Source organism: Aethalodelphis obliquidens, unplaced genomic scaffold, assembly GCF_003676395.1.
Source record: "Aethalodelphis obliquidens isolate GAN/ISIS:26980383/991018 unplaced genomic scaffold, ASM367639v1 scaffold40, whole genome shotgun sequence".
Classification (NCBI taxonomy): domain Eukaryota; kingdom Metazoa; phylum Chordata; class Mammalia; order Artiodactyla; family Delphinidae; genus Aethalodelphis; species Aethalodelphis obliquidens.
Window position 1 is genome coordinate 13,337,007 of NW_020837984.1, and position 22,884 is coordinate 13,359,890.

Here is a 22,884-nt window from a genome sequence, read left to right on the forward strand (position 1 = left end):
CCCTTGAGATTTCACATGAATTTTAGGATGGATTTTTCTATTTCTGCAAAAAAATGTCATTGGGATTTTAATAGGGATTGCTTTAAATCTGTAGATTGCCTGGGGTAGTATTTACATCTTAACAGTATTAAGTCTTCCATTCCATGAACATGGGATGTCTTTCCATTTATTTGTGTCTTCTTTAATAGAAATTAAACCTGTGTATGTCTTTCACCTCCTTAAGTTTATTTCCTAACTATTTTATTTTTAAATGTTATTGTAAATTGAATTGTTTTCTTAATTTCCTTTCGGGATTGTTCATTGCAAGTATATAGGAACACAACTGGTTTTTGGGTGTTGATTTTTGTATCCTCCAACTTTGCTGAATTAGTTTATTACTTCTAACAGTACGCCAAAAGTAGAATGTTCACAGCAGTATTATTTATAAAAGCCAATAACTAGAATGAATCCAAAAGTCTATTGATAGTAGAATGGACAAATAAATTATAGCACTTTCATACAGTGGAATGTTACACAGTAATAAAAGTATACTACTGTTACATGCAGTAATGTGGAGTAATCATACAAACATAAAAAGTCATTCTCAAAGAAGTACATGCTACATATTTCCATTTTAATTCAAATACAGGAAAAACTAATATGTCGTTTGTAACATTGCTTCTGAAAGTATGTTCCAGAGGCCCTTGCAGGTCCTGGTCCCCGAGATGCTTTTAGGAAACCTGTTGGGCCAAAACCATTTTCATAATAATACTTTGTGTGTGTGTGCCTTTTTCACTCTGATTCTCTCACTCACAAGTGTACAGTATTCCCAAAGGCTACATGATTTGTGTTAATGATTGAATGCAGAAGCAGATAGGAGAATTCGGATGCCCTCTTTTAAGCGAGACATTAAAGAAATTTCCAAAGTATAAAACAATGTCTCCATGAATTTGTTTGGAAAATAGGTATTTACATTAAGATGTGCTATTTATCATAATATGTAAAGGGTTTATTACTATTATAAAGTAAATTTACTTTAAAAATTTCTCATTTTTAATTTCTAATAGGTTAAATAACCCACATAAATAAAAGTTCTCTGGAGTTTTAATAGTTTTTTTCCTGAGACTGAAAAGTTTGAGAAACACTGTTGCAGATGACAGGATAGTGGTTAGCTTTGGGTAGTAAAATGGGTTTAATGATTCAAAGGGGACATGCAGGGCTTCTAGAATGTTGGTAATATTGTTTTTTATCTTAGCAGAGGGAGTGTAGATGTGTTCACTTTATTAAAAGTCTTTAAAAGCTCTGTATGCTTATACTATTTATATTATCCTGTATATTCTGTTGTATATAGCCTATATAAAGTACTGTTTTCAGGTTGTCCGTTGACATTCATGGTCTTCCCCATGTCACCAGAAATTTAATTTACTACCATGAGAGTTCCGCACTGACTAAATGTCATGTAGCATGTTGGTTCACGTTCTAGAATAATCAAATGTGTATTGTTTGCTTTCATGCTATATCCTATTAATTATTTTTTTCTAGTTTATTTGGAAGTCTACTATATCCTATTAATTCTTTTTTTCTGACAGTATGTTTATCACTCTCATAGGAAGAATCCTGTCCATTTTCAACATTTCAGTCACCCTGGTGATAGTGATTATGGAGGTGTACACATCACGTGTCAAGGTGAGGCTGATGACCGGCCTGAATGTCCCTATGGAGCATCTTGTTATAGGTACGTAAACCTGAAGTGTTTGGTTATACTCCTTTTCTGCTTAATCTCTGTTACTTATTCAGGAGAAACTGCAGGCAAGCTTCTCATCTCAAGCCTTTAACTTTTAGTTTTTAAACTTCCATAGATAATAGGTTTTCATTTTGTGAATAGGTAATATTGTAATGTTTCTTTTAGATAATTCTAAATTGTTGAAGTTATTAACATAATAAATGCCTAAAATTTTTCCTCATTTCTAACTTTCTAAAGTATAAATCAGATAATTTAAAAGCTGTCAGTGCTACCCCATTATACCTTCTATCCAGACTCCTTAGTTTGACATAAATCAATTCAGGATGTTATCTCTGCCTCCCTCAACGCCTACCAGGCCACCATTCTTGCCAGCACATGAAACTCAATCCTAAAAGGAAACAGTACCTCCCCTCTCTCCTTCCATAGCATCTTGTACTCGTCTGTATCATGCACAGTAGAATTTATCTCATGAGATTGTGTTTAGTTCTTTCCTGGATTGGCTTCTCCTCCAGACAGTAAGTTCCTTGACAGTAAGGACTTTTTTTTTAAGCATCTTTATTTCTTTTTTAATTTATTTCCTTTTTATTTATTTATTTTGTTTATTTTTTTGGCTGCATTGGGTTTTAGTTGCAGCATTGGGGTATTTGTTGAGGCGTACGGGATCTTTTGTTGCGGTGTGGGCTCTTCGTTGTGGCACGCGGGCTTCTCTAGTTGTAGAGTACGGGCTTTCTCTCTCTAGTTGTGGCGCTCAGGCTCCAGGGTGTGTGGGTTCTGTAGTTGTGGCACGCAGGGTACAGAGCGCGTGGGCTCTGTAGTTTGCAGTACGTGGGCTCTCATTGAGGAGCGCAAGCTCAGTGGTTATGGCGTGTGGGCTTAGTTGCCCCGCAGCAGGTAGGATCTTAGTTCCCTGACCAGGGATTGAAGCCTGCATTGGAAGGCAGATTCTTTACCACTGCACCACCAGGGAAGTCCCTCCAGTAAGGACTTTTTTATCTGCAACTTTGTTGAATGAATGAATGAACTTGAAATAAATCAAACTACCAAAGAAAGAAGTAGGATTCCATTCTTAGAGAGCTTTAATTCTAGACAACTGTCTTTCTTAGATAATTTTGGAATACAGGTTACTGAACCTACTGCCGTTTTTGAAATTGTTGCTATTTCTATGATTTGGTTTTCAATAAGAAGGCAGGATATATGCCCAGTAGTGGGATTGCTGGGTCATATGGTAGCTCTATTTTTAGTTTTTTAAGGAACCTCCATACTCCATACTGTTCTCCATAGTGGCTGAATTTACATTCCCACCAACAGTGCAGAAGGGTTCCCTTTTCTCCACACCCTCTCCAGCATTTATTGTTTGTAGATGTTTTGGTGACAGCTATTCTGACTGGTGTGAGGTGATAGATACCTCATTGTAGTTTTGCTTTGCATTTCTCTAATAATTAGTGATGTTGAACATCTTTTCATGTGCCTCTTGGCCATCTGTATGTCTTCTTTGCTGAAATGCCTATTTAGATCTTCTGCCCATTTTTTGATTGGGTAGTTTTTTTTTTGATATTGAGCTACATTGTATATTCTTGCCTCCTTTATCAAAGATAAGGTGACCATATGTCACCTTATTCGGGTTCCACGTAAGTTAAGCGAAAAAATCTTCCTTGACCATATTTCCGCGTGCAATTCTCTACTTAAACGTAACAAAAACGTTTCGTTTTTAAAACAAATTGTGATGGGCAATGAAAAGTGTACACTGTACACTTTTTTTTTGTACAGTGGATACTGTACAATAATGTGGGACGGAAGAGATCGTGGGTCAAGTGAAATGAACCACCACCAACCACACCAAAGGCTGGTCTTCATCCAAAGAAGGTGATGTTGTGTATATGGTGAGAGTCCTCTATTATGAGCACCTTCCGGAAAACTAAGTGATTAATTCAAACAAGTACTGCTCCCAATTAGACCAACTGAAAACAGCACTCGACAAAAAGCATCCGGAATTAGTCAACAGAAAACACATAATCTTCCTTCAGGATAATACAAGACTGCACGTTTCTTCGATGACCAGGCAAGAACTGTTACAGCTTGGCTGGGAAGTTCTGATTCATCTGCCATATTCACCAGACATTGCACCTTCAGATTTCCATTTATTTCGGTCTTTACAAAATTCTCTTAATGGAAAAATTTTCAGTTCCCTGGAAGACTGTAAAAGGCACCTGGAACAGTTCTTTGCTCAAAAAGATAAAAGGTTTTGAGAAGGTAGAATTATGAAGTTGCCTGGAAACTGGCAGATGGTAGTGGAACAAAACAGTGAATATGTTGTTCAGTAAGGTTCTTGGTGAAAATGAAAAATCCGTCTTTTAGTTTTACTTTAAACACCGAAGGAGCTTTTTGGCCAACCCAATACTATGATACCATTATTAAATAAATCTTTAATATCTCAATATTCTGTCAGGTATCCCAATTCCCTTACAGTCTCATAATATTTTTTTTTCCTTTTGTATCTTTGCATCCAGATCCAGTTAAGGTCCATGTATGACAAAAAGTGGCCATGTTTCTTAAGTTATTTAATCAATAGGTTCCTCTGTGTTTTTTCCCTTGCAATATATTTGTGTAAGAAAGCTGACCATTTGTACTGAGGAGTATCCCTTAGTCTGTATTTTGCTGATTGCATTACCAAATTGTCATTCATTATGTTCCCTTGTATTTCCTCATAAGTGATTGTTAGAAGCTAGTTATGTGTTTGTTACAGATCTCTTACTTCTAGTAGTACTTTGTCTCTGAAACACTACCTGAGTTAGACATTTCACTCTGCCTTTTTGAAGATTCAGATTCAGAACTTAAGCCTCTCAGACCTCCCAGGAACTCAGCAAATATTTCTTGGGAAAAATCAGCCTTGTGTTTGGGGTTCCTTTAGTTTCTAGACTGTTGTGACAACACCATGAGATCATGATAAGCTGTACTAATTTCTCTTTCCTAAGATAGTGTGCCTCCACTCGGTCCAAATCTTATCCTCAGCCCACACTAAGAATTGTCAAAGGCTTCTACGGAAGAAAGGAGCCAGTTATTGTCAGCTCACCTAGGAAGGACTTTTTCCTCTTTGGAATTTTAGATAATATAAAATTCTCGTTGCTCCCACAATTCTCTCATAAATATATTTTTAACCATTTATCAAGGGTTTTTTTTCTAGTTGTTAAACAAGAGTATTGGTCTGCCATGATGTCCTGCACCCTTTTCAGAAGCAAAATACAAATATGCCTATTCGCGAGGAGAATAAAAACAAAATGCAAAGCCTTGCTAAGAATAATGATGTCAAAAATTGCTGCCTTTATTTCGTCAGTCTCTTTAAATGGGGGCAGAGTAGGGAGTAGTCAGGAGAAATTACTCAAAGGCCAGTGACTCACATGTACTAGTAGAAACTTTCATATCTGTATCTAAATATATTTATATGTATGTATATTGTATTTTTCTTTTTCATCTGTTGAGCTGCTTGGTGTCATTGTTTCTACTTGAAGATAAAATCGTAAGATCTTTTTCCCCCTCATTAATTTTAATTACAGTTTAGAGAGACTCTTGGAGAATGTTAGATATGATTGCTTACTCTGACTACTGTTTTACAAATAAGGGAATGGAAACAAAGAAAGATTGAGTTGCCTAAGACTCCAAAGCTAGTGAGCTCAAAACCAAGTCTCCTCTCTCCTCCGGTCCAGCATTTCTCTGTGTTGTGGCCTGATTCCACCATTGTTAGCGCTTCTAAAGTATTGATAGTGCTTGCCTTTCTAGCCACATAGCAAAATAATATTTTGGAGTTAAAAAACAGACAAAAAACCCAGATTAAGTACCTTAAAGAAATCGTGAATTTTTCAAATCAACAAGATACTAGAAACTAGATTGTAGAAGCATGATATATATTTATATATCCTTTCTCGTCACATTATCATGTTTAGTTAGGCAAAAAACACATCTAGTAAATTTATGTTGTATCATTTCTATAACTAAATTGATATAATGTTATGAGCTATTTTTTCTTTAACAATATTGATTTGCAATAATAAATTATTTTTTTAGCCATATACTGTTTAGTGCTGTTAAAAAATGATTTAAAGAAGACAGTTTGGGTGATACAAATTAACTTTAACACTTTATGAAACAGACAGTCTCCATGTGGAGAAGTGCAACATGGGGCAGAAGACAGGAAGATTTTATAGGATGAAGAATAAAGAACAAGGAAGAGAAAAATAGAAAATGTCTGATTGGCTGGGGCCCCATAGTCAACCTTGTTTGGGGTGAGAAGGAACAAAGAAATAAGTATAGAGCCGAGAATTGGTTTGGCCTGTGGGGATTGGCTGACTGGATACACGGTGTCTCTGGTCAAGCAGAGCATTTACAGGGACCTGAAAGTTATCTTAAGTTTCAGTTTGCTGACATGGCACCCTAGGCAGGAGTGGCTCCATCTTGGTCCTAGATGTTTGTTTCAATAGCACTAGAATATAAGCCTACTGTATCAGAATGATAAAATGTTCTAAATTAGCTTGCTTAAAAGCAAGTTTTTAGGTAAATGCATGTCAGGTTTTTCCTGTAGCCATAGAAGAAAAATATTGAAGCCTCACGGATCATAAAATAACCCATGAAATCAGCCAGAAATTAATATATTTAGAAAAGTAAAGCTATATATGTTTTAAAAGTAAAGTTGTGATAAGCCTGTATTCCATGATGGTTGACACATTTGGAAGAGAGATGAAATTCATGGGCTAAAACATCTTTGTTTGCTTTTTATCTTTAAAAATTTGCCTTCACAAAACAGGATAAGAATTATTCTCAAGTAAAAACAAGTATTCTCTCAAGTGAAATACTAGGTTGGCTTTTAATTTGTTTGCTTCCCAATCTTACCTTCTAATCCCTTGAACGTGTCCAAGTCAGTTTCTCGTTTTGATAAATCTAGGTGATCTCAAATGTTGTATAATACATTAAATAATCTTAATCTTATACTGTATCAGCTAGTACAGCTTATCATGATCTCATGGTGTTGTCACAACAGTCTAGAAACTAAAGGAACCCCAAACACAAGGCTGATTTTTCCCAAGAAATATTTGCTGAGTTCCTGGGAGGTCTGAGAGACTTAAGTTCTGAATCTGAATCTATAGTAAAATAAAGATTCCCATAGCCCATATAATATAGGAGGTTGATGTTGAAAAAAGGATCTTTAATTATTAAATTTTATTTCTTCTAAAACTACAGGCATTATTAATATTTTCTCTGACATTATACTTTTAAAACTCTAACAAAGTTAAATCAACTTGAAAAATGATAATTTGAAAGAACTAGTTGTTATCATTTTCAGTATCTCACTCATTTAACCAGTTTTCTTCCCTTTGCACTATACACTGCAGCCTGTCAGAAGACTTGTTCTGTTTAATGCATTTGATTAGCTTAAGGTACTTGTCTAAATTAGAACATTAGATACTTAATGTCCAGGATAATCCAGTGATTGCTGTGCTTGCCTCTGACCTACCTCCTCTGGTGCATAATAGGATTTTATTCAGTGCATTACTCCTGTTCTTATTTGTTAAATTAAGCACTAAACTTAAAATATATATACATTAAAATGAACAGAATCCATCTTCAACCAGCTTAGTGTAAAAATGTCAAGTCAAACACGTATATTGTCTTAGATTTACAAAACCTTAGGCAGGCATGTATTATACAAATGAAAGTGTTGTTGCCTTCATGTTTTCCAGAAGCCAATGCCCCATTTTTTTAAAATATTAATTATAATACCTTCTAAGAGGGATGACATAAGGAAGTGTATCAGTCATCAACTGTAAGTGCTCTCATTGTAGTGAATCTGCAATATGATCTGTATAGTGTGAAAAAACGTGTTTTTGACACAAGCATAATTCGTTGATATTAAAATTACTATCTTTTTTTATTTGTTGATCCAGATTTATAGCTATGATCTAGTCTTTTCCTATTTTCTCTTTTATTTTCAAAGTGTTCCAAGTTATTGCAGTATTATCTTAATAGATCCTGTATGCAAATGTACACCTTAAACTACAAGATACTGATCTTTAGAAGCTGCTTAATTAAAAAAATAGGAATGTGTGTGTTTAGTGCAAATTCATATTATATTATTTGAGGCAAAATAAATAGGTTTTAATAGGGAAACTCTAATTGCCTCGTAGTTGAGATTCCCAGAATCAGTCATGTGAGACTGTCGATTATTTTATTTGTAGTTAAGAATAATCAAAGTTGATCGCATTTTTATAGGATCTGCATATATAGGAAGTAACCTGTCATCACTTGCCACGCTTACGGTTCTTTAATCATATGTAAGAATACAATCTTAGAAGAAAGTATCTTAAAGTAAATGTTAATCACTGGCTGCACAGTTTTACCTGAGACTTGGCTATAAATTTTTGTTTAACTTCATTTAGAAATAGCAGTAACAGCAACAAAAAAGAAGTAGCAGTAACAACATTGCTAGTTGACATGTAATGTGTCATATAGCCTTGACAAAATGTGCTGGAGTGTCTTCTGTGGTTTTGTTTTTCTTTCTCCTTTATTTGAATATACATTCCCTTTCATATTAATGTTTGTTTTTCTTTGTTATATTTAGTGTTAATTGCACATGTATACAAATTTTCAGAGCTCTCTTGGCAGAGATAGTAAATTGTAATGATTTTCAATTAGCAGATTGACTACTTTCTCTTATTTTATGCTGGCTTACTCTTTCAGTATTTGATAAAGACCATATTTGTTAATTTTCCTTTTTCTCCTAAATTTGAGACTTAGATATTTGAAAACATAGGATTCATGTTTTTGCTTTAGGTTTTAAAATAAGTGTTGAATTTCAGAAGTGCAAGATAAATTATTTTGGAATGAAAAGCATATAGTATGATCATTTATTCATTGAGTGAATGTTGAGCATCTGATATACTAGTCAGTTTTATAGAACTTGATGTAAAACAGTACTTCAGGTTCATTTTAAAATTTTGAGTGGTAGGTTTGGTATTAAGTTATCAAATTTTTGGAAGTAAACAAAAATAAATATTCTGTTCTTGTTACTGCCTAGTTAATCTTTAGGTAGCTCTTGATGATGGAGAGAGAATGGGTTTTGAAATCAGCAGACTTAGGTTCTAGTTATGGTTATGCCAGTTCTGTAGCAAAACTTTCAATGTCGTTTGATTTTCCTAGGCTTCAGTTCCTCATGAAAACAAGAAGGTTGGATCATTTGTGCTCTGGGGGCCTCCATTCAATAGTGGGGAAATCTAGAACAGAGAGAAATATAGTCATATTCATAAAGTCAGATCAGTTACATTCATGGCTACTCTTCCTTAGCCGCCTTTGCTGTCTCCTTTTTCCCACCTGTAATTATTGCTGAGCCTCAGGGTTCAGTTCTTTGATCCTTTCCCTTCTCTGTTCTGTTTATTCCCTAGGTGAGCTAATTCAGGGTAATGGCTTCAGACTCAAATGTTTAAATGCCTGCACTTGGTTGTAAAATAGGTCAAACTTATATCAGAAACAGACCTCTTGATTTTGGTCATGAAAACAACTCTTTCCCAAGTGTTCTCCACCTTTGTAAATGACTTCACCATTCACATAGTGTTTAGGCTCCAAACCAAGACATGCCCTTGATTCTTCTCTTTTCTTCACATCACGCATTCAATCCATCAGCAGTTCTTGCCATTTCAACCTTTAAATACATTAAGAACCTGACCATTTCCTACTTCCTCTACTTCAGTCGTCTTAGTCATAACCACCGTCATCTCTGACCTGGTGTACCGCAGTAGCTTCTTAACTGATATCCTTGTTTCTTTTCTTGCCCCTTAATAGTTCATTTTCCACACAGCAGCCAGAGCAGTTCTCTAAAAATAAGTCATATCATGTTGATTTCTTACTCAGAATCATCCGATAGCCTCCCACAAAACTCTTTTCCATGGCTTACAAGTTCTTCTCTGACTTCATTCAGGACTTCTTTTCCTTCTCCCTCATTCTCCTTGAGCTATACAAATCTTTGTTTTTCCAAATACCCTACGGCCGTGGCAAATTTGAAGACATTTTTTATTTTCTCTTACTGAGTGTTCTTCCTTCAGATATGTATTTGTTATTCATGTGTCTATATCATTAACACCAGAAATGCTTTCGAAAATGTATATTTTAAAATATAACAGCTCATAAAAACCTGGTGTAGTTATGGGTGTATACGTCTATCTTTAGAACCCAAAGATTTAAAAAAAGTCCAAAAACAGGATTTTGAGGCCTGCTGAGTTACAGAAAATGCTATTTGTGGAAAAGGTTGATGTAAATCTTTTATGAATGAATTCTAAGTATTTCCATTCATTATTAGGAAAAAGTCCTGGGTGGAATTTTGCATTGTCCTTGAAAGTTATTTCAGATGTTCATATGTCCCCAAAGAGCTGTACAGTATTGCCACTTAGCCTTAACCCAGGGTTATATGAAAAAGACTTTCTGCTTTATTATTAATAACTTATTTTTAAAAATAGGATATGCATGGGCAAATGTTATAAAATATTCTATAAATATGTGAAATGCAATTGGGGAAATATTCAACAATAATAATTATATGTATTATTGAAGGAAAGATTCAGCTTTCTAGTATTAGTTGGCAATTACTTTTACTGGCATATAGAATTTTTAGACATTGTTGGCTATCTTTTTTTTTTTTTTTAATTTATTTATGGCTGTGTTGGGTCTTCGTTTCTACACGCGGGCTTTCTCTAGTTGCAGCGAGTGGGGACCGCTCTCCATTGCGGTGCGCAGGCCTCTCACTGTCGCGGCCTCTCTTGTTGCAGAGCACAAGTTCCAGACGTGCAGGCTCAGTAGTTGTGGCTCACGGGCCTAGTTGCTCCGCAGCATGTGGGATCTTCCCAGACCAGGGCTCGAACCCGTGTCCCCTGCATCAGCAGGCAGATTCTCAACCACTGCGCCACCAGGGAAGCCCTGTTGGCTATCTTAAAGTAAAATTGATTTATGTTTCTATAAAAATAGTTGACACCTGTAAAATGCTTAATGGCCTACAAATGTTTATGCACGTCATTTCATTTAATGCTTCAAACAACCCTGTGTGAGGTAGGCAGTATTTTCCCTGCTTTACAGATGAGGAAGTGGAGACTTGGTCACAGGACTTGCCCTGAATCACATAACCAGTAAACTGTAGTTTGAATTCAGACTCGGTTCTTCTGATCTCGAAACCTGAACCCCTTCCACAACATAATGCTGGTGATCTAAAGTTTAACAAGCCAGATGAGAACTGGTCCAAGTCACAGTGGCATCTGCCTCTTAAGCGTTTGTGAAGGACACACTCTGTGTTCCTGTTAACTGGAGTGATTGATTGACTAGAGCTAAGTGTCCTATGATGCTGAGCAGTCAGTATCTCAGGAACCTGACTGCAGTGGTGTCTGCTTAATATGGTTGTCGGATTTTCATTGTTTCCTGGGGAAGTAATATGAATTGTTAATGGCAGGAAATTCTAACATATTTCAGTCCTAGGTTTGTGTAAAAAGCTTCCGTGAGCACTTTGATTATTAACTTTGTAGGTGTGAATGCAGAGCAATTTCAGCACATAGACATTCTTTTCAGCCTAATGAGAATAGGTATTCTTTGGCTTATATCCAACAGAAAAACTGCCTTTCAAAGGATAGATTTCTGAAAACATCACGATCCATGGATTACAATTTCCAAAAAAAAAAAAAAAAGAACATTAATGTAAGAAAACTCATCAGTCTAGAAGTTATTAGAAATCGTGTTTTGTACCAGCCAATGAAAATTTTATTGCAAATGTTTTTTTTTTTTTAAAGATTGGCATTTTTATTTTATTTAATTTTATTTTATTTATTTGGCTCCGTTGGGTCTTCTTTGCTGTGCACGGCCTTTCTCTAGTTGTGGGGAACGGGGCCTACTACTCTTCATTGTGGTGCGCGGGCTTCTCATTGCGGCAGCTTCTCTTGTTGTGGAGCACGGGCTCTAGAGCGAAGGCTCAATAGTTGTGGCATGTGGGCTCTAGAGCGCTGGCTCGGTAGTTGTAGTACACGGGTCTAGTTGCTCTGCGGCATGTGGGATCTTCCCGGACCAGGGATCGAACCCGTGTCCCTTGCATTGGCAGGTGGATTCTTAACCACTGCGCCACCAAGGAAGTCCCACAAATGATTCTTTCAAGCTCTTTTCAACAATCATTTTCTTAAGAAATAATAGTATAGGTAGCAAAAACAAGGGTCTTTTTTCCTCTTAAATAGGAAAATAGAAAATATTTCATCATTTTGGAAACTCATGTAAAGCTCAATTTAAAAAAACCCTCTTTTTGAAGGAAAAGAGTTGATTATATTGTAGTAGGTAGATAATTTATGAAAAATATAGTTGAATGCCACCTTGTAAAAGGTACTCTTGTAAGTGCTATAAAAGATATTTAAAAATGTAAGAAAAACCCATGACCTCCAGCAGCTCATTTGACAGATGATGAGATAATACACACACACACACACACACACACACACACACACACACACACACACATTTGTGTTGAAAATTTAGATGACAGTATAAGAAATTACGTGATAAGTACCAAATGGTGGATATGGACAAGATGTTCTGGAGATATTTCCCAGTAATTATCAGAGTTGTTTTCCTGCGCAAGGTACTTAGACAAGCAGTGTAGAGTTAGAAGAATATTCTTGGCAAAAAGGCTGTGAGCAGTATGGAGATTCCTTAAAAAACTAAAAATAGAACTACTATACGACCCAGCAGTCCCACTACTGGGCATATACCCTGAGAAAACCATAATTCAAAAAGAGTCATGCACCACAATGTTCATTGCAGCTCTATTTACAATAGCCAGGACATGGAAGCAACCTAAGTGTCCATCAACAGATGAATGGATAAAGAAGATGTGGCACATATATACAATGGAATATTACTCAGCCATAAAAAGAAACGGAATTGAGTTATTTGTAGAGAGGTGGATGGACCTAGAGTCTGTCATGCAGAGTGAAGTAAGTCAGAAAGAGAAAAACAAATACCGTATGTTAACACATATATATGGAATCTAAAAAAAAAAGGCCATGAAGAACCTAGGGGCAAGATGGGAATAAAGACACAGACCTACTAGAGAATGGACTTGAGGACACGGGGAGGGGGAAGGGTAAGCTGGCTGGGACAAAGTGAGAGAGTGGCATGGACATATATACACTACCAAATGTAAAAGATAGCTAGTGGGAAGCAGCCGCATAGCACAGGGACATCAGCTCGGTGCTTTGTGACCACCTAGAGGGGTGGGATAGGGAGAGTGAGAGGGAGGGAGAAGCGAGAGGGAAGAGATATGGGAACATATGTGTATGTATAACTGATTCACTTTGTTATAAAGCAGAAACTAACACACCATTGTAAAGCAATTATACTCCAATAAAGATGTTAAAAAAAAAAAAGGCTGTGAGCAAGTGCCTATCAATGGCAAAAAATCAAAAACTTTTTTCCCAATGTAGAAATGAAGGATTGGGCTGCAAATAAAGGTGGAGGGACCTTGAAGGAGAGGATAATTTAACATTCAGAATACTTAACTTCTTTACATTTAAATTGCTATGTAAAGAAAACATGCCTAAAATTTGTTTTTGAGTATGTGCTTTTGCACATAAATGTGATGATACATTTTTGTTTCTGCTTTGGCTCATTTTCATATTGAAGTCTATCTATTCTGTGAGTTATAGCATCAAGAAAGAATAAAGTATTTTTGAAAATACCCCAAAACAGGAAACTTTTGAACCTGTCCCAGAGGATATTTTTTCTTCATTTTCAATGAATTAACTAGCAGAATCTCTATTGATATTAATTAATTAATACTTTTGTTTTAAATGGGAAGTTTGATCTCTAAGTTAAATGTGGAAAAGTACCAACTCAGCTAGTTTCTTCTGGTCTACATTGCAGTCTTAACACCTGCCTTTTAATGAAAATAGCAAGTTCTCCTAGGAAAGGATGGAAACTATTAGCAGAACCTCAGAGAAACAGCTTTTTCCCCTCTAAGGCAGATGAGAATCTGCACATGGAGCTGAAATTTTCTGAGCACAGAATTTCATAACACATATTTCTGCTCTTTTTGCAATATACCAGGGTAAACTTTTTTCCGTATTCGTTTATTCTTAAATGGCTTGCCTTTTCCTAGGTAGTGTGTGAGGTTAGATAATGTAAATGGAGTATGTGAGTGCAACTGTGTATGTGTTCCAAGATGATGGGGAACCTTACCTTCTGCAACTTTGGGGTTGAACCATTACCTCCATCCCCACCGTGGTTTCTTTTTTTTTTAAATTGGGGTATAGTTGTTTTACAATGTTGTGTTAGTTTCTACTGTACAGTGAAGTAGAGTTCCCTGTGCTATACAGCATGTTCTCAATGGTTATCTATTTTATACATATTAATATATATATGTCAATCCTGATACTGTGTCTTCATTTGGCCTTTTAAAAAAGTTACTCTTCCTTTCAGTCTTGCTAGCCTGACAGTGGATGTCCACAGTCTTTTAACTGGTATTTGGTACACAAACTGTACTTGTCTCCATTAACTCACTTGGTTTCATTTCTATACTTGTTTTTAAAGTCTGACATTTAGTTACTTGAGAGTTTCTAAAGCAGCTTTTGAAGGAGGCTCCAGTAGCAAACAATTAAGACCATAATGAACTTTTCAATAATCCTGCTCTGTTAAGGGCAAAACAGGAAAAGGTTAGGACTTCTAGGGACCTGAAGCAAATATGTATTAAAAGGAAGGAGAAAAAAGCCTTTAAATCTCAAATGACTGTAGATAGATAATAATAATAATGAGGCATCTGTGTAGAATGTTAACACTTGAAGAATCTTGATGAAGATATATGGAATTTCTGTGTACTAATCTTGCCACTTTTCAGTAGTTTGACATTTTTTCAAAATAAAAAGTTACTAGTATATTTTACCACAATAAAAAAAAAAAGATTTTAAAAAGGTTACCAAAAACAATCTCAAAGGATCAGCAATTTTATCCAGATTATTGATGAAAATACCTTTGGTATTAATGTCCCCCATTTTTCTGTTCTACCTCCCTTGATGTCCAACATTAATTGTACTTTAATAAAGACTGAATTAAACAAGTTAATGACCTGTGCCAGCATGTTCAGTAAGGAAAGATCTTCCCACAAAGCATCATGGCAGCTTTGTTCATTTGCAGCTCCCTTCATCACGTTTAAGTTATCCAGTTTATTTCTTTCAACTTTGAAGTTTCTTTTCCATCAAAAGGTCAGATTTGGGTTAATTACCCCAAACACACAATCTTTTGGTGAATCTTTTTTCCACTTTTCAAAACTATTGAGTTATGACCCCAGTTAATTGTGTGGTCTCGTACTGTGTTTAACGCTCATATCGTAGGAGAAGTTACCCCAAAAGAAGAGATATTAGCAATAAGAAACGTTGCTGACACCTGACACAGAGCCTGGCATGTAATAAGTGGCCCATGCCTATTACTTGGACCACTGATGAATGAATCAATGGCTAAGATTAATTACTTACCGCCTACTACGCCCTTAAACGGAGGACTTATTGTGTATTACTCCTGAATCCTCACAACAGCGTCATGTGAACTGTATACCTCAGCACATGTCTACTGTCAGCGCTCCCCGGCTCTCCTTTGTCAGTCCCCTAAGAGAAAGGTACCCACCAAGTGGATCATGATAAACCAGTTGCCGCTTTGGGGTTCTGCTGCCTGGGTAGTTTTGTACTTTGTGGAGAATGTGTTGTATACACAGTGTACCCAAACATTTGTTTAATGAAATGATAGAAGCGATCATCAATGTATATAATCAAAAGTAGATATTCAAACAGTAGTTTGACTTTGGGATATGTTATAAATTTCTCGATGCAAACTGACTTTCTTGTTTTCTCATAACAGTTGATTGGTATTCTTTGGAGAGCCATGACTTACATGCTTTTGTCTTTGGATTCTAGAAGAGCCTTAGAAGTATCCTTTTAGATATTACACACACACACACACAATTTGATATTTTGTGTTATATACTTTATATACTAATTTACCTCATATCTTTATATATGTGATATATGGCATTGACAGTTTAGAGATACAGTATATTGTATTATATTTTATTTGTCTCATACTGCTTTTCTGTAGAATGTCAGTCATGAGGGCAGCACTTTATCTGGTTCATCACTCTGTCTTTGCATCTAGAAGTATGCCTGGCATGGAGTAGGCACTCAGTAAATGTAATTAAAAAGCAAATGCTTTGTGCAGCATGGTGACTCTAGTTAACAGCAACAACAATAACAAGGCAAATGCTTTTCAGTAAGAGGTTTACTGATAATTTTATTCATAGGTTAGTGAGTGCTCTAGTTTAATTTGAACAGTCCTATTCCTTTTCAGTGATTGTCAAACTAGACCTTATATTTGCTTTCTTTCTTTTTTTTCCCTTTTTTTTTTTTTTAAAGGAAGAATCCCCAGCACAAGATAGAATATAGACATAGTACATTTCCAGGTAAGTAATTTTCCTTCAGGAAACTCCAAATGAAACCTTCAAATGGATTCTCCTGTTAAACCTAGATACAGTTTCCAGTTATTGTGAATTTTTAAAATCTCTGCTCCTGTGAATTTGTTGAATTGCTGATTTTAATAATTTTCTTAGATTTAATAACTGATGAGTTTTTATATAGCAGATGTTTTCTACAATCATTGTCCAACAGTATATAGTTGCCTTGGTATCTGTTATGATTCTTTTGTTTGCAGGTACCTTAAAACAAAATCTCAAACTGGCCTGAATGATAAAGAGATCATATTGGCTTCTATAACTGAAAAGTCCAGAAGCAAGGCTAGAATGGACAAGATTTGTTGCTTTGGCTCATTAATAATGTCAATAATTCACCAACACCCAATTTCCTTCCATCATCCTGTCTTTAGAGGGGTGATTTTTATCCTAAGACTGGCTCCTCTCCCCACCAAGGAACTATATGCATCCTTATTCAACTGGCTAAACTCCATTTAACATGGTAAACTCCCCATGTTTATATGTAAGGAGAGAGAGAGAACAACTTTGACTCTTGCTATTCCTAGGAAAAATCATAGAATTAACTTTTTTTAAACTGGCTTAGGTTACATTCTTATTCTTGAATTAATCACTGTGACCACTGATTAGTTTGTTCCACCCTTGGAACCAAGGCAGAGTCCCTTTCTTCAGAGTCCCTTTCTTCAGAACCACAGAGATCCCCAGTAGAAGCTAGTTTTGGGGAAGAAGGGGAGATAGACACCAGAGATGCAACTATCGAATGACCGTCATTCCTGTTTACATCAGTCTGTTTTACCTTCTGTTTCCCCTGCTTCTGAACTCTAATATTTTTTCCCGTTAACAAATTCTGGCTTCTTCATATCATTTATATAATGCAGAGGCCAATTCATCATCCAGTATTTCTGCCCACAGAGTGAGAGAATAAAATGTACTATCCGGGCTATGCTCACTTGCCTTTGTATATGTATAAACACAGCCAACTTGTAACCAAGTGATAAAAATAATTAATTTCACCACAAGGGAATTCTATTTGCTGTTTCTTATTGAAACACACTTCAGTGCTTTAATACTGCGGATACAGATTTAATCACTTTATCTGAGCTAATGTGGTATGGAGTTTATATGTTATCCTTTTCTTTATTGGGGCTGTATCTCAAGCTATAGCTTTTATGGTTGTTAAATTAACTTTCCTTTGAACAATAATGTAATAATATTTGATTAAAACTCTATTTTATTGACAGATTTCAGCACTGCCCCATGAAAGAGCATTTGACACATTTGTATATCTTTACAGAACTAGGAACCATTTTCCTAAAACCGACAATATGCATCATATGGCATAGTTAAAAGTATCTGAATTTTCTTTGAAAAATCTCTTTGAATTATCATTGAAGTGTCTTCTGAATGAAGAACGTATTTTTAGAACAATTAACTTTTCTTAAAAAAAAACTGTTTATTTTGTTGGAAAGACAGTTGTGGTTTTTTTTTTAAGTATGATATTTTAATGTAACAGTTTAGCCTTGTATATTTAATGTACTTTCAAGAGTTGTTATGTGGCAATATAGTCAGAATATCTCTTCCTACTCTAAAATCCTATAAATTAAGGTGTCTGGGGTATTTAAAATATTAAATGTTGAGGTCTCATATTTCTTAATTTAGAGATATCTAAAATAAAATGCTAACATACTTGTTTTTCTTATTTCCCAAATCTTTAAAGTTTAACATTACCCAAGATCTTAATCTGATTTATGTAACACTCATTCACTCATTTATTCATTTATTATGTGTCTTCCAAGTGAGCAGAGTTACAGAGATACATGAGAACCAGCTCTGGCTCTACATGCTTGGGGTGAAATGCTCTAAAATCTTGGAGGAAAGGGGTGGAGCACTTTTTGCCAGGGTTTATCAGGGTGGACTTGATAAGGGAATTTTAAGTTGGTCTTTATGATGGTAGGATTTCAATTATCTTTGTTTCTTAGCTTTGCGTGGGTGGGTATAGGACATCCCAGACAAAGTGAATAATAGATGAGTCAAGGACATTGAGTAGAAAATGGAAAGTTGTGTTTGGAGTTAGAAGGTAGATCAGTTTAATTGACAGGGAGAGTCTCTCTAGTTACTGTGAATGATACTAAAGGGGTGTATTGAAGTCAGATTATAGAAGCTCTTGAAAGCTAGACCAAAGAGGTATTGTGCACTGACAAACAATGGTGAGCCAGTATTTTACCCCTGATGATGAGCAGTCTGAATTAGAGTAGGGGAAGCCTTCTGGAGATTAGTTAGGTAGTTGAATAAAGGACCAGAACTAGGCTACCATGAGAGTAGGAAGATAGGATTGGATACAAGTGAGATTTTGAACTAAGAGTCAATAGGATTTGCCAACTGATTGGTTGTGGTGTGGGGGGTGGGGTGAGGTAAAGGAAATAGGAACGACTGAAAATTAAAGTACAGATTATCAGGAGGCTGGAGATGATAATAGAGATCAGGAGGAAGAACTAGGTAGTTTGTGGGTTGTTTTTTTTTAACACATGTTAAATTTGAGGTGGGGGTATCATAAATACATAATAAAACAGTAAAAGTTAATATAGACCCATATACTATATACCAAATACTATAGAATTTTATAATACAGAATAACTACATGAAATCCTTATTTAATTTCTGATTTGTAGCACTCCTAAAACACTTCAGTTTGTAAAGTTCTTCCATACATGTAACAGTTTATGCAGTGTATTCCAATTTTTGTAGGTTTGACTGCTATCATCTGTTAAGCTTCTTGTATAACTAATTGGTTTAAAATTTCACTAACTTTCCACACTTTTTCATAGTGCTGCAGTTTTAGCACAACATATTGAATACAAGAGTGATCAAGGCCAGGGAAATTTTATTTTAAACTTTCTTAGCTACCTTGCTTGTTGACAGCATTTGAAAGAAATTGTTGTTAGCATTTTATTACCTGATTATTGGAGTCATTCTTTCTGGCTTTGATTATTATGTGATAGTCATGATTCTAGGTGATCAGTACCATTCATGACTCAAAATTTAGAATGTCCTACTGATAACTATTTTCCTATTTCTCTAGTTCTGCAGTTGTATGCACACATGTGCTTATGTAGACTTTTTTCTTTTCAGAAGTAGAAATTAAAAGATCTAGAAAGAAAGCTATTAAGGAAGGTTGGTGAAACTTAAATGAGATTCTGTAAACTGCTGCTTACTGTGAGGAAACCTGAGAGATTTTGGAACATATAAAAGGCTAATGCAATGGTGTTTTAAAAAAGAAATAAACTTAATGTATAATAAAGTGGATCAGACCTGCACAAACTGCTTTCCCAAAGTTAAAAATATGAATACCCAACTAGTAGCTTGGTCTTTAGTAGTAAAATGAGGCATTTAAAAATGTTTATTCTTATAGTATGTAGTAAGCTTTCATCTTTAGAGATGCTGGGCTAAAGTATTTTTTCACTTAAATGAAAATTAATATCCTAACTAATCCTAAGATATACTGGAAAAGAAAGGAAAATAAAACCTGAAGAATTATTGATGTTAAGCTGTAATGAGACATCTGTCTTATTATTGCCTATTACCAGAAAACTATTTGGAGAAAATCAGCAATTTGGAAAGATTTTTTTCTCCATGTAAAAATCTTCCAGCATGTATGTGACACAGTATACTCTTCAGTAGCTCTGCAGACTTGGTTCTTGGGATAAGACTTTTATGGTGAAATTTTAAATTGTACAGGAAATATTGGATACAAACTTCAGAGTTGTCATTCTGTTATTATAAATTCCTCTGCATAAATAGAAAAGTCAGAAATTACCATATCCTAATACCAAATAGTTAATAGCATGTTGTTTCAAATATGTTAAAGAGTTTGTTACTTTTTCTAGAGGTTGTTATTTTTCATTATTATGGTAGAACAGTGTTACCCATCAGTTTTTTTAAAAAAGTGACAGCTTATTTCTCTTGTGCTGCTTTCAAGTAGTCAAGCTGTCAGCCTGTCTCTGCATTTCATATTCCTGTAGAGAAAATGAAAATTCCTGTTTTGTCCTTAAAATTAGAACTTCGGAGTTGGAAAGGATCTTTGAGGTCAAAGGATCTTTGAGACAGAAGAATTCTAGAATTGTAATTCTACTATTATAATGTTATTTAGAAATCTGTAAAGTCTAATGGCTGTTACCATAGTAATCCTAGTCTTATTGAAGCATGAGCTAAATTTTCCAAAGTTTGGAAGCTTATATTTCCTCATTTGGTCACAACCCTGGTGTGTCAATCAGATTGTGCTAGGTTTGCAGCGAAAACAAACAGTCCTCAAATTTTAGTGCCTTACAACGATAAATAGGTGTATTTCTCCTTCATGTTACATGCATGTAGCTGCATGTTGGCTGTGGCTCTGTCTCATGTGTGTTCTCATCCTAACTCCAGGCTGAAGGATCAACCTCTATCTGGGACACACTGTTCTCCTAGCAGAGGGGAAATGGCAATAGCAGAACCACAGAAAGGCCCTTAAAGCTTCTCCATGGAAGCTGTTACTTCCACTCACTTTTCTTTGGCCAAGTCTGATGTCAGTGGGGGTGGGTAAATAGAATCACATCACAGGGAGCGACAGTGAATAACTGGGACAAAAATACATTCTACCACAGTGGAAGGTAGGGTAGCATGAATATGATTATGATATTATTAAGGAACCATTATGAATCTCAGAGGACATTTTAGTCTTGGGAGCCTCATGGTAGGAAAAGTTAGAATTAAGCAAATGTTAAAAAAAAGTTAGAATTATAACAAATGAGAGCTTTAGCCCCCTTTCTAGAAATTTGTAGTAGTTAGCTTTGTATTAAGTAAAATTAATTCTTCCTGGCAGAAAAGGATATTTTACAGTTAGATGTTTCTAATCCCAGGTTGAGTGGCAATTGTTGTGTCATGTACTAAACTGTTTTTCAGTGAGAAACATTTCAGATGAAGATGACAGTGTTGGCCAACCCAGTGAGTACAACCTGCATGACAGCATTACAGATGATGAGGGAGAAGAATATGAGCCAACAGATGAAGATTCCGACTGGGAACCAGGACAGGAAGACCTAGAAAAGGAAGATGTGGAAGGGCTTTTGAAAGAAGCGAAAAAGTTCATGAAAAGAAAAAAGTAACTCTCCTCTGCAGTAATATATGGCTCATATTTACCATTTCTTTGTGGAAAAATAATTCAGGAACCACGGAAGCACTTAAGTGATAATTGTTTTCCTTCTTTTTATAGTTATGACTTTACTATTGACTCTTTACAAGTGAAACACTGAAATGTCAACCTTCAGTGTAGTGGATGGAATTTGTTTTGTTGCTTTGCTTTTTCTATCCTATTTAAAGCATCTGGAAATAATAAGCAGACAGAGTTAAAAAGAAATAATTTGATATTTTTCATGTACTTCGTGTGTTTATAATAAAACTAAAAGCCATAGGTTGCACAAAACATTGGTCTCTTTTCTTTTTTCCAAAGATTCTGTCTTTATATAGAATACTTACGCCAGTATAAGCAGGCAGATTGCATAATTAGTGGGAAAGCATGCTTCTTTCATTCCTATTAAAAGTAATTCTTCGAGCAGAACCAGGCTTTAAAAAATAACAGCCATCATCTAATGGCTGTTATTTTTTCTAGAACCCTAGATGTGAGCTTTGCAATTTCATTTACCACTTTTATTCTTTGAAACAGGGAAATCAGTACCAAATGGATACTGCAAATAGATTCAACTAGACTGTAGAAGAGAAATGTCCACCATGTCGGGGATGTTATTTTGCGTCCCAACTCTGTAATTTACTGTATGTCTGAGTTTAAAAGTATTTAGGAAAACTCAAAGAATTTGACCATTTCTTTTACAAACTGAAGTCCTGCCTGATTATTTTAGCTCTCAATGTGCTGTCCTTATATTAAGAATAAAGACAGTATTTTTAACCATAATTTTCTCAAACGATATTAGTTCTTTTATCCTCAGATGAAAGTAGCAAGTTGTCTGCCAGCATTCAAGATGCTGGCCTTTTATTTCAAGAAGAAACTCCTTCTTCTCCAATTTTATGTAGTGTATCTTTTTTTTAAAATTAATTTATTTTGGCTGCATTAGATGTGGCGAGCGGGGGCTACTCTGTTGCGGTGCACAGGCTTCTTATTGAGGTGGCTTCTCTTGTTGCAGAGCACAGGCTCTAGGTGTGCAGGCTTCAGTAGTTGTGGCATGCGGGCTCTAGAGAGCAGGCTCAGTAGTTGTGGCGCACGGGCCCAGTTGCTCGTGGCATGTGGGAACTTCCTGGACCAGGGATCAAACCCACGTCCCCCACACTGGCAGAAGGATTCCCAACCATTGTGCCACCAGGGAACTCCCTGTATCTCTGTTGTTAAACTACTTTAGGCTCTGTAATACTCTTCATTTTAGATGACTTAGAATCTTTGAAATATAGTTTAGAATCTTTAATTTGGGTATGTACACAACGCAGTAGATACAGTATTGAAATCATAAATCATAAACCAAAAGTTTTCTTGTTAAACACTAATATTTTCTATTCTAAAAGAACCTAAAAATGTATATCTAGAAAGAGCAAGACAGATTTATAATTGTTTTCTTAGTGTCTTTAAATTTGTTTTCAAGAAATTGTATAA

The 22,884-nt window shown here is 35.5% G+C and overlaps 1 protein-coding gene across 3 annotated transcripts in view; it reads left to right on the forward strand.

Moving 5' to 3' along the window:
• The window catches only part of APLF (aprataxin and PNKP like factor), an 82,027-nt gene extending 60,319 nt beyond the window's left edge, over positions 1-21,708 (forward strand). For 2 of the 3 annotated variants that reach the window (XM_027131878.1, XM_027131877.1), the window contains exons 8-10: positions 1,589-1,714; positions 16,183-16,229; positions 21,189-21,708. In XM_027131878.1, coding sequence (XP_026987679.1) covers positions 1,589-1,714; positions 16,183-16,229; positions 21,189-21,391 — 376 coding nt within the window. In that variant the 3' untranslated portion in view covers positions 21,392-21,708. The remainder of the gene's footprint in view (positions 1-1,588; positions 1,715-16,182; positions 16,230-21,188) is intronic. The other variant, XM_027131880.1, reaches the window with a different exon arrangement.
• The last annotated feature ends 1,176 nt before the right edge of the window (positions 21,709-22,884 follow it).